At 40.9% G+C, this 15595-nt stretch overlaps 1 protein-coding gene across 1 annotated transcript in view; it reads left to right on the top strand.

Annotated features, from left to right (window-relative positions):
• The window catches only part of LOC127948770 (catenin alpha-2-like), a 403027-nt gene that overhangs the window by 115498 nt on the left and 271934 nt on the right, over positions 1 to 15595 (top strand). The window contains exon 7 of the mRNA XM_052545461.1: positions 5647 to 5850. Coding sequence (XP_052401421.1) covers positions 5647 to 5850 — 204 coding nt within the window. The remainder of the gene's footprint in view (positions 1 to 5646; positions 5851 to 15595) is intronic.

The following is a 15595-nucleotide window of genomic DNA, read 5'->3' as shown; positions in this document are numbered from 1 at the left end:
TTTATCACTGAGTCATTGAGATGGCCAAGACTGCTGATATTCCTTTTACTTAAGAGTTGATCTCCATGGCAACATGCTAATATGGGAAAGGTGTCTCTATGTCTTTTTCTCTCTCTAATTGCGTCACTGTTAGCTGGCAGTACTGCTGCTAGGTTAGCACATACAATACAAAAGACGCAAACATAATTTCCTGCTTGTGGACCTGGCAAAGAATAGGAAGTGCATGCTGAGATATAAAAGACGAAAGATCTGTGAACTTCTTATTAGGAGTTGCTGAAGTGGCTTTCTGTATATTAGTCTAAAAAGTAAAGTGCACAGACACAAGCCACCTCTGGTTCTTCTAAATGCCACCTCCACCTCATCTGCACCGGCAAAGTCCACAAAATGCAAACTGCTGCCGAATCCATATTCATATATAGTCGTAAAACATAATATCGCCACTATAAATATGGTAATTTTCCCATCCCAGCCCAAGAGATCATAAAGCCTGTATTTGGTAGCAACTTTTCATCAATAAAAAGGGAGGCTGTTCTGTAGTCTGCGTCCTGTGTTTAAAAGCCCCATTAAATTACAATGTGGTTGTAACCAAGGCCCTGTATCTCACCTTGAAGGTCACCTTAGCAGCCTCTGGGTATGGGCTCCAACCGACTGTCTTCAGTGGTTAGCTAATGGAAACTATGGCAAACCTCAGCGCTTGTTATCTTTTTATCAGCTATACAAAGATCTCTACCATCTTGGGGATTTTTTATTCACAGTTGTGAGACTAAGGCTTACTGTATAAATCAATGATCTAAAGATTGTGATTGGTTGTTTTATACAGTCCATCAAAAATTAATATCTAAGACTATAAGGTCTAAATATTTTATCCAGCATATACGATTCAGAAGAATATGTAACAGACAATATTTTAGTTTGAAATGGACATTGTGATTCTTACATGATTGTAATCATTATTATTATTTTTGTGTAATACTGATAAATGTCTAAGGTTACGTATGTAACCCTGGTTCCTCGAAGGAATGAGACGCTGTGTCGAGAACGTTTGGGGAACGCGTCCAGCGTGACGTCTCTGAATAACATGTATAATCAGTCCCAAGGAAGGGCGAGACGTCATAGGCGGGTGAAGTCAGAGACCAGGAAGCATTAAAGCATGAGTGGCGAAGCCGGATATCAGCCTCAAAGGATAAAGCAAGCGCCAGCCAGAGATGCCGGAAGTGTGGCACTGCGACCTAGCGTCTCGTTCCTTCGAGGAACCAGGGTTACATACGTAACCTTAGATGTTCCTCTTCAGGAACTCGAGCTGCGTCGAGAACGTTTGGGGAACGAGAATCCCCACGCCGGCAGACTTTCCAATCTCTGCCCAGTGTGGAAGAGCACAGGTAAAGCAAGAGAAGGAGAAGAGCCTGACAGAAATTGGGGACAACCCGTCCAATGCCAAACTTTAGAAGGAAGTGAGTCTTGACCCCCAGGACAGGGGAGATCAGAGGACTCGAGACTTAGGACAGCATCCTGATCACCGCTTAGCTTAAGCTTCTTCTGGCCAGAGGCCTCAGCCTCAGCGCACCATGGAGGAAACATGTAACCAGAGGGTTTCTGCTCACTCACTGGCCACCGAGAGGTGCGTGGTAGGCCACCATGGCCGCCACGTAGACCTTCAAGGTGGAGTGGGTCAACCCTGCGGAGAGCCTGCAGGAACTCCAGCACTGTACCATCCGGGCAGTTAACTTGGTCGACCTGGCGGTCTCCGAAACAAGAAGTGAAAGCTTCCACTTCAAGGCATACAGTTTCCTCATTGAGGGAGCTCTGGATTGGAGAACGTTCTTACAACCTCGGTTGAGAGACAAGAAGCTAAGAGTTGTGCCTCCTCAGAGACAACACTTACAGCCTCTAAGCTCCATGCGGGGGTGCACCCTCCGCCTGTGAGAGGAGATCTCTCCTGATGGGAACCTCCCATGGAGTGCCGTCAAAAAGAGAAATCAGGCCCAGGAACCATACCCAGCCTGTCCAGAACGGGGCTACTAACAGCAGCTCGACTCCGTCCTGGCGCACTCTCTCCAGAACTCCTAAGAGCAGAGCAATCGGGGGAAAAATTTACAGATGAAGCCTCGGCCATGTCTGTACCATGGCGTCCAGCCCCAGTGGAGCTGGATGAGTCAGAGGAAGCCGGAGGGGACAGTGCAATGTCTCTCGAGTCGCAAACAGATCCACCCGAGTCTGGCCAACATCTCCAACTCTGCTTCATCACCTCAGTGTGAAGCCGCCATTCACCGGGCCTCGGCCCCTGCCTCAACAGGATGTCTGCTCCCATATTAAGATGCCCAGGAATGTGAACTGCTCTGAGCGAGAGGAATTCGTCCTGGGCCCACACAAGGATCTGGTACAATAGTTGTATAAACGGCGTGAGTGCAGAACTCCTTGATGGTTGATGTAAGAGACCACCGCTGTGTTGTCGGTGCGCACCAACACATGGTGACCTCTTAGGTCTGGGAGAAAATAACGAAGTGCACAAAGCACGGCCAGCATCTCCAGGCAGTTGATGTGCCATGTCAGATGGCGACCACTCCACAGACCACGGGCAGGGTGGCCACTCATGACCGCACCCCAGCTGGTGAGGGACGCGTCCGTCGCTATCATACCGCGGTGACATGGAGCTTCCAGCACCGGTCCCTGGGACAAGAACCAAGGCTTCCTCCACATATCTAAGGCACGTAGGCAGCGCCACGTGACCTTTAGCATTTAGTTTCCCCTCAGGGAGAACCCCTTGGTCTTGAGCCACCACTGTAGGGCTCTCATGTACAGCAGGCCAATAGTATTCACGTTGCATGCAGCTGCCATCAGACCCAGCAATCTCCGTGACTGCTTGACAGTGAGTGACCAGCCTTCTCTCACTCTCGCAACTGCAGTGAGAATCGACTCGATCCGAGCAGGTGACATACGTGCCTGCATCGTGGTCGAATCCCACACCATGCTCAGATAAGTGGTTCTCTGAACTGGAGAAAGCACACTTTTCTTGGCGTTAAGTCTTAACCCCAGCTCTTTCATGTGAGCGAGAATGACACCTCGGTGCCGAACCACCATCGACTCAGATTCAGCTGATATCAACCAATCAACAATGTGGTTGAGTCGGGAAAGTGTGGGGTGAGAGTGCAAGGCCAGTGGAAGATCCTTATTGGTAGGCTTTTGCCCCCAAAAGCAAACCTCAGGAACTTCCGATGAAGAATGGATGGAGATAAGTGCATCTTTTGATAGATTGTGAAACACCAGTCCTCGGACTTGGCCTGTGCAGTCGTGCTAAACTTCAGTCCCCTGACTGAGAGGTTCAAAAAGCACAGATCTAGAAAAGGACACAACACCTCATCCTTCCTCGGAACAGTGAAGTACCGGCTGTAGGACCCGGACTCTGCAACCCAAGGAGGGACGACCTTGATGGTCTCCATTCCTCAGAGAGAGTCTACTTCTGTTCCATTACCAGAGCCTGCTTGGGGCCCACCAGAACTGGATTCTGTGGCCTCTCACTATAGTGTGCAGGACCCACTGAGACACATTTGGCAGTAGTTTTCATGCTGCAATATAGTCGATATTATGATATACATATATTATTTTATGCTACTCAGTCACACAAACAACATCAATCTCCTCAGAGAAAGATGGATACTGCAGCGAGCTGTCTCAGAGGGCGAAGAAACTGCAGCGCTGGTTTCCAAGCCTCGAGAATGAGCTCTAGATCTAGTGAACACGGGTGGAGATAAGACGAGCCGTCTCCAACCCGTTCGCCAGATCATGTGCGATTCCCACTATCGCGGCCGTCGCTGTGCCTCGGCAACAGCGCGACCGCAACTGCAGGATCGCATGCACGGACACACTCCTCGGAGCGTGCCCAGCGAGAGAGCAAGCAGCAGCAGCGAGCTGTCTCAGAGGGCGAATAAACCGCAGCGCTGGTTTCAAAGCCTCGAGCACGATCTCTAGATCTAGTGAACACGGGCGGAGATAGGCCGAGCCGTCTCCAACCCGTTCGCCAGATTATGTGCGATTCCCACTATCGCGGTAGCCGCTGTGCCTCGGCAACCGCGCGACCGCAACTGCAGGATCGCATGCACGGACACACTCCTCAGAGTGTGCCCGACAAGAGCGGAGCGCTTAACAGCGAGAAAAGCACAGTCAGCCCCCCAAGAGCTCCACTCTTCATTAATGCTGCTTATGTTAATATTAGGCATAATATGCTTGTGCAGCTGGTGCTTTTGTGACTGGTGCTTGTGTAACTGGCGAGCTCATCGACGCCTTTCCACATCAATCTCCTCAGAGAAAGACAGGCAGCGCCGTCGCGCCCTCTCATCGGGGAGAAAGTACCGCAAACGTGGGCTTCCGACCACCAAGAGCGGGCACCGGATCTGGTGGCTAAGAAAGAAGATAGGGACTTGCCCATCTTACATTCCTTCCAGCAGATCCGAAAGCGAGTCCCGCGAGCACAACCACCGTTTCGCCTTGGCGAAAGTGGGGCTGGCACCGCGAGAAACGCCAGTGAAAGCCCTCTCCTCAAAGAGAGCCTTCTGAGAGTGAAGCAAAGGCTCGCATCGCAGCCGTCAACTCCCTCGAGAGCTGACACTGCGTGCTTCACTCTCAAGCAGACAACACACGAGCAGCGTGTGTCCCTACCCCTTTTTTTTTTTGGCAGGGAAAAACACACAGCCTGAGCGCTGCCTGCTCTCGCCCAAACTTCCCTTGATTGAAGCTTTGACAATGGAGTTTATCAGTGGACAAACGACACTAAATAAGACTCACAAACAGCCACTGACACACACACAGAGTGCTTGCTGAAGACACAAGGCTGATATCCGGCTTCGCCGCTCATGCTTTTATGCTTCCTGGTCTCTGACGTCACCCGCCTATGATGTCTCGCCCTTCCTTTGGACTGATTATACATGTTATTCAGAGACGTCATGCTGGATGCGTTCCCCAAACGTTCTCGACGCAGCTCGAGTTCCTGAAGAGGAACACTTTTATATACTGAATGTTGTTTTCTCACAATTACTTCAATGCAAAAGTCTTAAAATGCTCAACTATGGCACTTGTCTCGTATAGGTCTGGAATCTATGGCAGCTTTCATTGGCTAGGCCCGCCTATGAGGTCAAACATGTCAAACAACCAATCACAGTTAATTTCGTTCAGCATCACGTTTCGGGGCATGGAAATGTTGCCACAATAACAGACCGGTGTGTAAAACTCTCAGATGTATTTTAAAGATTCTATGCCACAAACTTTAAATATTTGAGATACTTTTAAATATCCAGCATTTAGTTGATCCTGATAAGCGCTTGTTGTCACAGCTGTAAACACAACGGCTTTCTTCATTCGTGAGGGGGTTTGGCATCACAGTATTTTTGTTTCCAGGCAAAACGTTAAAGAACACGACACACACGTCTCCTGGAAATCCTGTAGAATTCAACCAATCCGATGACGACTTCGATACTTCTGAAGTGTTTCCACTTTTGTGTACCATATGCATCAGACGTTTATCCAACGGTCTGTGGGTGTGACGTTTTAGGCTGAGACTACTATGGCACAAAAAAAAATTAAAAATAAAATGCAACTGGTGATATTTTTATATATATTATATATATGTTTTTAATTTATTACTTTCTCTTTCAGAATAAGATCATTCTGGACCCTTTAACATTCAGTGAGGCTCGCTTCAGGCCGTCACTTGAGGAACGTCTGGAGAGCATCATCAGTGGCGCCGCCCTCATGGCCGACTCCTCCTGCACACGCGACGATCGCCGTGAACGCATCGTAGCCGAGTGCAACGCTGTGCGCCAGGCCCTGCAAGACCTGCTGAGCGAGTACATGAACAATGTAAGTCCTGAACAACATTTTCTGCACTGTGAGGTAGCTCCATGACTAGACTTTGAAATGTTTTTAGTTTTTCTTGAAGATTAGTTTGTTTAGTTTCATTTTTTTTTCTTTAAATCAAACTTTATCAAATCGTATTAAGGTTTAGTAACTTTACTTGCCTTTCATGTGTTGTTTTTATAAAGGTTTTGTAAAGGGACTAATTGAGGAGACTTTTATTTTTCCTTTTATTCTTGCAAATCCTGCATTGCTTGTGAATACGGTTTGGTATCGGAAATCGATTTAGAATCCATAATCATATACTTAAATTTATTTATTTATTTTTCTTAATCTGTGAGGACCAGATATGCCAGGACTTTGCTAAAAAATATAAGTGCTCCAAAGTTTGGCTACATTTGCGATCAGAAGCCCAAAAAGCTAAATATAATAGCTAAACATGTTTCAAGAGAGTTGTTCCAACATGACAAAGCACTTTAATTTAATAGATGATTAAAGATCACAAACACTATTCAAACACCAACATGATTCTATTCCTAAATTACAATGATTCATCTGTTTCATTCCTCCACCTTTGATGTGTGCGATCAATGTTGTGATCACTTGATTCATCTGTGCAGCGTACAATCACACCGGAGTGATTTAAACATTTAAATCTGTGTTTGCGCTGTCATTAACCTAAATATAGAACCTGTCTGTCATGAATGAAACCACTTCACAGTCTTTTCAGCCACATAGTATCTTTATTTCTGTTACAAACATTCAAACCACAGAAGTACTGGGATTAAAGTTTATAGTTCATATATAAACTGTGTGTACAATCTGTATGGTAGCAATTCGAAAAGGGTAAATCACCTTTTTTAAAAGTAATTTGACACTTCAAATGAAGATGTATCATTATATTGTTTTGCCAGTAGGTGGCGAAAAGGGGCTGTTAAAATCTATTTGCCTTTGAATCATACGAGAGATTCGTTCAAAATGCTGATTCATAAGTAATGAAATAAGTACATCTTGGGTGAGTTAATTTGATCATTAACTCATAAATTACATGTGATTTTGTATAGTTGTCTAATGTTTTTTCTTTCCTTCGGAATCATGAGAGAACCACAACTTCCATTAGAAAAAATAAAAATATACAATTTATATCATGCATTTCTATTTTGAACACAAACAGCTCTTAAAGAGTCCAGATTTTATGTAGCCTGTTGATTTTTGTTCATGGCATTCAGCTCCAATAAATGATTTGCGAAAAAAGATACACAGGAAAAATGTTTGATATCATTATTTAATCACATTGGAATCGAAACTGAGTATCAAAAAGAATAAAAATTTATGAGCAGAATCAGAAATTGGTAAAATTCAAATTATAACCAACCCTACTTGTGAATCATTCCTAAGACCGGATGGCTAGAAAACAGACATTTACCTTCAAACATCCATGGTTACAGTAGACATACCTTTCATGGTTTTGACACATACCATACGAATACACATAATATTTCCCACAGAGTGGTAATTTATTTATCAGTGCTGACATGGAACATGAAGAGCTTTCTGCATGGAAAGCACATATAGCACACTTAGGCTGTATGATGTGATATCAGGTTATGAACATTTCTGAAGATTTAAGCATGGGGACTTCCTGAATGAAACTTCCAACATGGCTGGAGCGATATCAGATCTACACTATCAGAAATTATAGTTTATGTGATATGTTGTACTTTTCTCCAGCTGTTGTGTCTGGAAAGACCTGTTCAGTTAAAAAAAGACAGGATTATTTCTTCCTAACGTACAATTGAATTTATTTGGAAGACTTTGTAATGTTCATACACTACTGAAATTCAAATATGCTTTTGAAGAAGTGTCTTATGCTTCCCACAGGGCTGTATTTTTTTGATCAAATGTACAGTTTATTTTATACATACAGTATATATATTTAAACACTGAAAGCAGATAATCCTGTAGAATTATCAAGGTGGTGTATAAGCATATTTGTTCGTGCATGTCAGTTACTTTGAAACAGGTGTCACAAAGCCATTGGCAAGTGTTCTGTAATATTGATCTTTAAAATATCAATGGGGCTGTCTGGCTCTGATGCTATGCAGTAATCAATGGCACCCGGCTATAATCTAATGTATGTTTCTTAGTGCTGGTGTGTTCAAGCACCGTACAGGAACAGAGGGATATTAAATACAACCTCTCATTCGATTAGCGATGCCCCTTTAGTCAAAACACTACACCAGTGGAGATGAATATCACATCAGCACTCCAATTACAAGCTCCTGCTCGGGGAGGAAATGTGTTTGCGTGGCTAGGATGCTCGTTTTATATGAGTTTTAGTTTCGCAAGATATTAATTTGATGTGTATTTATTTTGGGCATGTTCATATTTGTGTATTTGTATTAGGTGTGTGCGATAATGACAATGATGATATTTCAATATTTGCTGGCATTTTGTCAATAACAATAATCAGGCAATATTTAGTAAGACACTATAGGGCTGTAATTAATAAAAATCAGTATCAACAATATTTTTGCATTGCAGAAGTGGGACAGTGGCATTGCAGACTGAAGTGGCATTTACACAGATTGTTTAAGACAGGACATTGAATGCATTTAACTAATATTAAATAATAAACATGTTGAATGCTGATATTTGAAATGATTTTGGGGAAAAAAGGGAAAATATACTTTAAACATAAACTTAATGTTGAGTTATTCATTAACCAATTCGCCTAAATGGCTGATTGATTTGTTAACAAACACTGTCCTGTGTTATTCAGAGAGGCAAACCGGTTCTGCTGTGGATTTGTTTGAAACCATTTTTTTATAGATAAAATACAGCAAAAACAAGACCTTGTGTCTAAAATGTAAGTCAGTCATATTAGCTTCTTGTTTAATGGACTGTTCTAATCAATTTAACATTCACAATTGTGCTGATATTTAAATATATATATTTGCGTGATATTCACTATATCAGATTATATAAATATGAATTACATATATTCACACCATTTTTGCTCCATTATCTTGAATTTTGGAGAAATTGAAAATGTATTTTAATAGACTACAGTAAATCATGCAGTGAAAGTGTGAACTCTGTGCTTGCACAGTAATCTAATTTAAACATTGTAATGTGTGTGTACTGTCTGTCTGTGTGTGTGTGTGTGTATGTGTGTGTTTTTGTTTATTTTTACTCACTAATGCCAGATTGCATCGTAGACGATATATATCGCACACTCCTGCTTTGTATGGGTTTGTTAATATGAATAGTTTTATTAGCAAACATGCATTTTCATTATACACATGTTCTATATACTCACATTAATATGTTTCATTTATTTATTCATCTAACACAATTATTTATAAAGTTTTGTTGCTTTGATTTCTGATACCTTGCTTTTAATGTGCTTAAGTGCTATGTAATCTGATCTGATCTCCAAAAATGCTCGTTTACATCTGTCATAGAGTGCATTTGTGGTGGCATTATCGTATGGTTAATGTTTTGCTGCTCTTCTGTTGTCACAGCTTTCTGTGACATGCTGAATTCCCTCATGCTGAATTGCTGTAGTTCCTTAGCTCACTTTAAGGTGATTCATTATTTTCGGTAGTTTCTGCTAGTGAGCTACAGCTCCAGGCATGGAAGTATGTGCTAGTGATCTAAACCAAAGACCAAAGAGATGGTAAAACTTTATGCACAAAAATTATCATTGGTTCAGTTTCTTCTAAAACCTTTTCAACCTCTGCCACCGTCCGTTCACCTTTTGCTCTAATCATTCTTCAAGCTCAAGCCTGAACGACTTGTTGAACGGCACAAGCTTGATCAATATGCTGGTTTGCAATAAATTAAATTCAAGTGACAAGGGAATGTCCCTACTTGTCCTTGTCGGTGGTGATCGCTGATTGGTGACACCCGCCCAGGCTCCCAGACCACTGCTGAATCATCAGAATTGCCTGATTTAGTTACGGCAGCCCAGACAGGCAAATCTATCAATTGATCGGTTGGAGTAATGCATTGCTGACCTGGGTCAGGGGAGTTCGGGCTTGTGGCTAAAGGTTGAAGGGGTCTAGGGCTTTGTGGGTGTGGTAGTTCATCTCGGTAGCCTGGCCTGCGGTGCAATAAAGAGGATTTAGGGAGTTGGTTAGCAGAGCTTAATCTTGCATTTAGCGGTACGTGACATTCCGGCGGTCACACTGCATTTAAAGAAGATGGATGCCTATGTTATTTGGCCCTCCAGGGGGCAACACAGAAAGACTTGAACAAGGCAGGGTCTCCGAACACTCCATCAGCTTAACAGCGCTGCTACCGCACAAGTGAAAAAAAATAATAATAAAAAAACTATACAAAAAAAAAAACAAGTGTAATGCAGGATAAGTCTTCTGTATATTTAGTCTACACAGTCTTAGACATTACAGTTTAAGAAAGACTGTAAATAACTCTCACTTTTAGGAGAATTCTAGCATATCAATAGATTCAGAGTTGATAGTCCAGTGTGGACTACATGCCACAAAACTAACATGATATCAAGGCAAGAAGCTGTTAAATTTTATTTAGCATGAGAGTAGTGTTGCTTCTTAAATTACCTGTTTTGAAGTATAAGTGAATAAATCAGTAACTCATTCATGAAGACAAGCTGAATTTGGAATACTAACTAGCAAATTATACTTACTTTTCTTTCTGAATTCAGTCCAGTTGGAATAATTCCTGAATTAATCAACATATTGAACAAATAATTATATTATATTATATTATATTATATTATATTATATTATATTATATTATATTATATTATATTATATTATATTATATTATATTATATTATATTATATTATATTATATTATTATACTGAGCGGTGTTTGACTATACAGTTCAAAATGTTCCAGAACTTTTGGTTTATTATTATTTAAATAAAATGTCTATGGTATATAAAAGTTACAAAATGTTGTGACTTACTGCTCATCTCCCTAGGATAGCTAATAACAAGCTGTCGTGACACGATACGATAATGTCATGTGACTGCTGGTGCCTCTGCACAGTGTCCTCCCAGCCGCACAAGTGCTTTGATGCCTCGATTTGGCAAGTGCTAGACACCGTCTCACTGGACAAGACCAGTCATTTCAGAGAAAATAACCCACAGCATGCACAAGAAAAAAAAGCCTTTCTTTTGCTCTCACCATCCGTCTCACTCCTTCTGCATCAGTGCAAAACCTGCCCCCAAAGACACAAACAAAAATACACATGCATATCACACGTTCCCCTTCAAGCTTTCAAGCAAAGTCTCCTGCAAATATCTCCTGTGATTTGCTCACTCTACTTCTGCTAGCATGACTTTTGCTGTTCTATTAGCCAGGCTACAAGAATGTTGAGTCATCTTGATTCTTTTTTAGCCTCTCTGAAGATTGAGGTCTCTTTCATAGCTGTTGGCTACCACTGATGTTTGTAGCATTTGGAGGTTTGCTGTATGTTTGGCATCTCCTGCGTCCATTACCGATGACTGGAGAGAAACACACAGCGTGATAGTCTGCAGGGAACCTGGACTCATGTGAGCTTTTGTTTTTGCATCTGAAGAGATCAGTGGGGCTTTAGGTTTTCAAAGACTTTAACAGCATCTCTACTTGATGGCTCCTGCTGCTTGTTTAACTTTCGCATCTAGACCTTTCCAACCTCATTAGACATCATCTCCTCCTCTTCTTTCTCCTGGCTTCTTTTGTAGCATCACACATGAAATACTACTTTTTTTTTCTTTGCCCCAAAATAAACAGTTTACAAGGATGCACAAACACATATATTGAAGATACCAGAGGACCTAGGACAGATCCTTGTGGCACTCCATATTTTACTGGTGATAAATGAGATGACTCCCCATTTAAATAAACAAAGTTGTAGCTATCAGACAGGTAGGATCTAAACCATCTTGAAGCCTGTCCTTGAATACCTGTATAGTTTTGTAATCGATCTATGAGTATGTCATGATTTATGGTGCTGAATGCAGCACTAAGATCAAGTAAAACTATCAATGAGATCAGATGCAGCCTTGCAAAGTGCTTTTTTAGGAGTGGCATATGGCAAAATAAATTATGACAATGATTATTTTTATTTTTGGAAGAACTTTCCCTTCAAGGATGCATGTGCTCTCATTTGGTTTATCGTAACTCTCATATTCTTCAACCATTCCTCAGGCAGGTGAAGTTGCCATTGTCACAGGTTGCAGACAGAGAGACCTAATTAATGTCAAGCAATCAAGCCACAAACATTTCTCACAATTAAGCTTCATCTCCCTTCATGTCAATCTGACTTAATGTCAAGACTCATATTAGACCCATACATCAGATCACTGTTTCTGAAATTCTCCCATTGAGATCCTTCTTACCAATGTAAGGTTAGAAAAAATGTCTTAACTCGTGGCTCATCCTCTCAGTTGCTGGTGTTCTTGTGCTAGATGTCTTTTTCTGCTTATAATAAACGTCCTCACTAGACTTGACCTTTCTGAGGTCATAACAATTCAAAGACCACCTTAGGCATTTCAGGTTTGTTTTTGCGGCATTCCTCACCCTCTTCCTCATGGAGAGCCTCTTTCCAGCCAGATTCCACACTTATGCCCCGTTAAGCGGCCTGTATGGAGCGATCCATCAGCCTTTTCCCATTGCAACTTGAATACCCTCCCTTCCATCTGTCAGGCCCTAATGCCCCTGGCTTGTTTTGCTCCACCAATGAAAGACACTTACTTTGTGTTTGGCCCCATTCCAAATACACAAGCAAAGACTCAGAGTGTGATTTACAAAGCATGCAATCTGCATTGTTTTAGTGCACAATAGTAGAGATGCCTAATATGTTGATATAGTAATAAGTCTAAACTAAATTTAACAGTTTGGAGTCTGGGAAGATTTCTGAAAGAATTATCTTATGCTAACCAAGGCTGAACTTGCAGTAGACACAATTTAAAATTACCATAAAAAAATAAAATAAAATAATAATAATAATAATAATAATAATAATAATAATAATAATAAAAGGAATTTATTCTTGTGGTTGCTGAAAAAAAATATTTCTGTAAAGCTGAATTTTCCGCAGGCATTAGTACAATCTTCAGTGTCACATGACCCCCCCCCCCCCCCCCACCCCACCAGGATTCTATAGCACTATTCAGACGGGACTAGTTTTCTAAACCTTGTTTGAGTTTCGATTCTTACCACCTAACGTCTGTGATTTTCATGTACCAATTCGGACGGGACTAACATCTCCGTGTTTATTACAGAGGTGGGAGGGTCTGATTTGTGCATCTGGCCATCACAGAAATCGCGCACTCTGTATGCGTGCATTGCATTCATTCAGAATGATTGCCATTAGTATTATTACACAATAAATACTAAATGGCTAGTATAACAAAACCATGTTAATGTGTGGTTCCTTTAGTTTAACTTTTTTTCCTTTTTTATTTTTTTATTTTTTTATTAAATGTAATTAAAACATTATGTAACTGAGTACATAAATGAACGTGCGTAATCTTACCTGATGCTGATATGACAATAGCCGGTATTTACAGTTTACGTGATCTTTCTCTTGATTTTATTATTATTTTTTATTATTTATTTGCCGCTAAGCAAATATATCAAACATCCACGCGGTAAGAGCATCTACGGTAATTCACGTTGGCCAAAACACACAAGGAAACGCGTTGTGAAATAAAATCACCGGCAATCACAGACATTTGCATTCGGACGGGATTAGTTTTCTCAGAGGATCACTGAGTTTGCTGAAAAACAGTAGGTAATTTGCTCTGGAATTATCACAGAGGATGTGTGAGAAAAACACAGACGTGGCAGATTCGGACGGGATTAAAATTACCAAGTACGTCAGTGAAACGCAGATTTCTCTAACGACCCCCTGTAAAACTAGTCCCGTCCGAATAGGGCTTATGATGAAATTTTAAAAGAACAATATTCTTCCACTCATTTATTGATTTTGTAATTTTTGTAATAATGTTAATTTCTTTACTGTCACTTTTGATAAGTTTGATATATCTATTTGAACAGTGCTGTATGTATATCGTATGTATGTACTTATTTATCAGATTGTTCTGTATTGTTTGATATTAGATTTAAAAATTTACACCTGCTGCCATCTAACACACGTAAAATTCCTTTTTGAAACACTAACAATTTAATCATACTGTTAAACTTTATTTTTGGCAAATCTCAAAATGATAATCTGTTTATCAAACTGCACATTATAATGCCTATATTCACTTGTAGCATTTAAAACACTTGATTTTGTTTTATTTTAATTTTTGTTTAATTCACATTTTTCCTATTCTTAGTTGCAATGATCACCTGCCATTATCAGGCAGAAATTTAACATAGATACTGTTTTACTTAAAGGTGTCATTTGACAAACTTTTGACTTTTGTACATCCTCTGCAACTTAACAAACCAGTAATGAGAAAAGTAAGATGACCCACAGTTGCAAACTCTCAAGGAGGAACCTTTTATCTCCCAATTTCCTTTGCAAGGACTCTTGCCTGCATGCTGGCCTTGGCCTTGCTCTGGTAATGCAGGGAGAGAAGGACACAAGCGAGAGGTGCATTTCTTTTACATTCTTTTCTCCCTCATGTTTTTCCCAAGCTCTGGCTCTATCTGTGTTAAACTAGACTTGCACTGCCAGTGACTCATGTCCCTCCCTCCCTCCCCAAAAGAGAGGTTTGCAGGTTAGAAAACACAATTGGTCTCCCTATATAGTCATAGGGCTTAATTCAACACCGTTATGCAAGATAAATCAGACAGGGTAGGACTTTATAATTCCCCAACATTTTCATTAATTTGCTCCTCATGTTTGCTGCCTACAGTAATCAGGGGAATGAAATAGGGCTCAGAATGATGATAAATCACTCGGTGGCCATGTTTTCTGCAGTGCTGCTTCATTACTGAATGGTGATGAGAGTGAAAATAGTTTTCGCATTGCTTTGTGAGTCAAGGGAGAGAGGTTTGTGTGTGGATGTGTGTGGATGTGTGGGAGATGTGTCATTTTCTACCCTCTTACCAGCTGTCATTTTCTTTACTTTATTTTTTTTCTGTGTTTTGAGGAAACATGCACTTGTGTCTACTTAAAACTTTTGAGTTTTGCTGTGAGTCTGTGTGCATTAAAAAATGTTATGTGTGGGTGAGCATGTGTTAGTATGTGGAGGTCTTTTGTTCAAGCTGGGTTTTTTTTTTTTTTTGCTTCGGGCTGAATGAACATCTCACTCATTTCATTTTGGGTTTGTTTGATTTGGTTTGAGCCTGTCCATGTGTTTTTGTGTCTGATTGTGTATCAGTCTTGGGGTTAGCAGGGCTTAAAGGCCTGACTGTGAATCCGAACAGGGCAAAATCAATCTTGCTATGGTGCCTTTCTTTGTGTATTTTTTTTTTTTTTTCCTCTGAATGACTCACTGGTCATTCAGCTGTTTTCTTGGTGCTAGTATCAATACGCTGAGAATGTGATATGTATACCTGTATCCCTGCAAAACCATGTTGAAATTATTTGTGATGTTGAAATTATTTGTGATGTTGAAAATAGCTATTGAATCACCTCATCTAAAAACACAGTCACTTTTGGAGTTGGAGTTTGTGTTCTTGAGATGTGGAAGGATGATTTATTTGATTTTCTTCAGTCAGTTTTATTTTAAATAGATGATTCACTCAAAAAGTCATTATTTTCTGAACTCCCGTGTGTCATTGTTCCCCGCCAATGAAACACAAAGTAGAACTTTCAATC

Source organism: Carassius gibelio, chromosome B1 (genome assembly GCF_023724105.1).
Source record: "Carassius gibelio isolate Cgi1373 ecotype wild population from Czech Republic chromosome B1, carGib1.2-hapl.c, whole genome shotgun sequence".
Lineage (NCBI taxonomy): Eukaryota > Metazoa > Chordata > Actinopteri > Cypriniformes > Cyprinidae > Carassius > Carassius gibelio.
The sequence above is the reverse complement of the archived record's forward strand: the minus strand, read 5'-3'. Positions and strand labels throughout refer to the sequence as shown.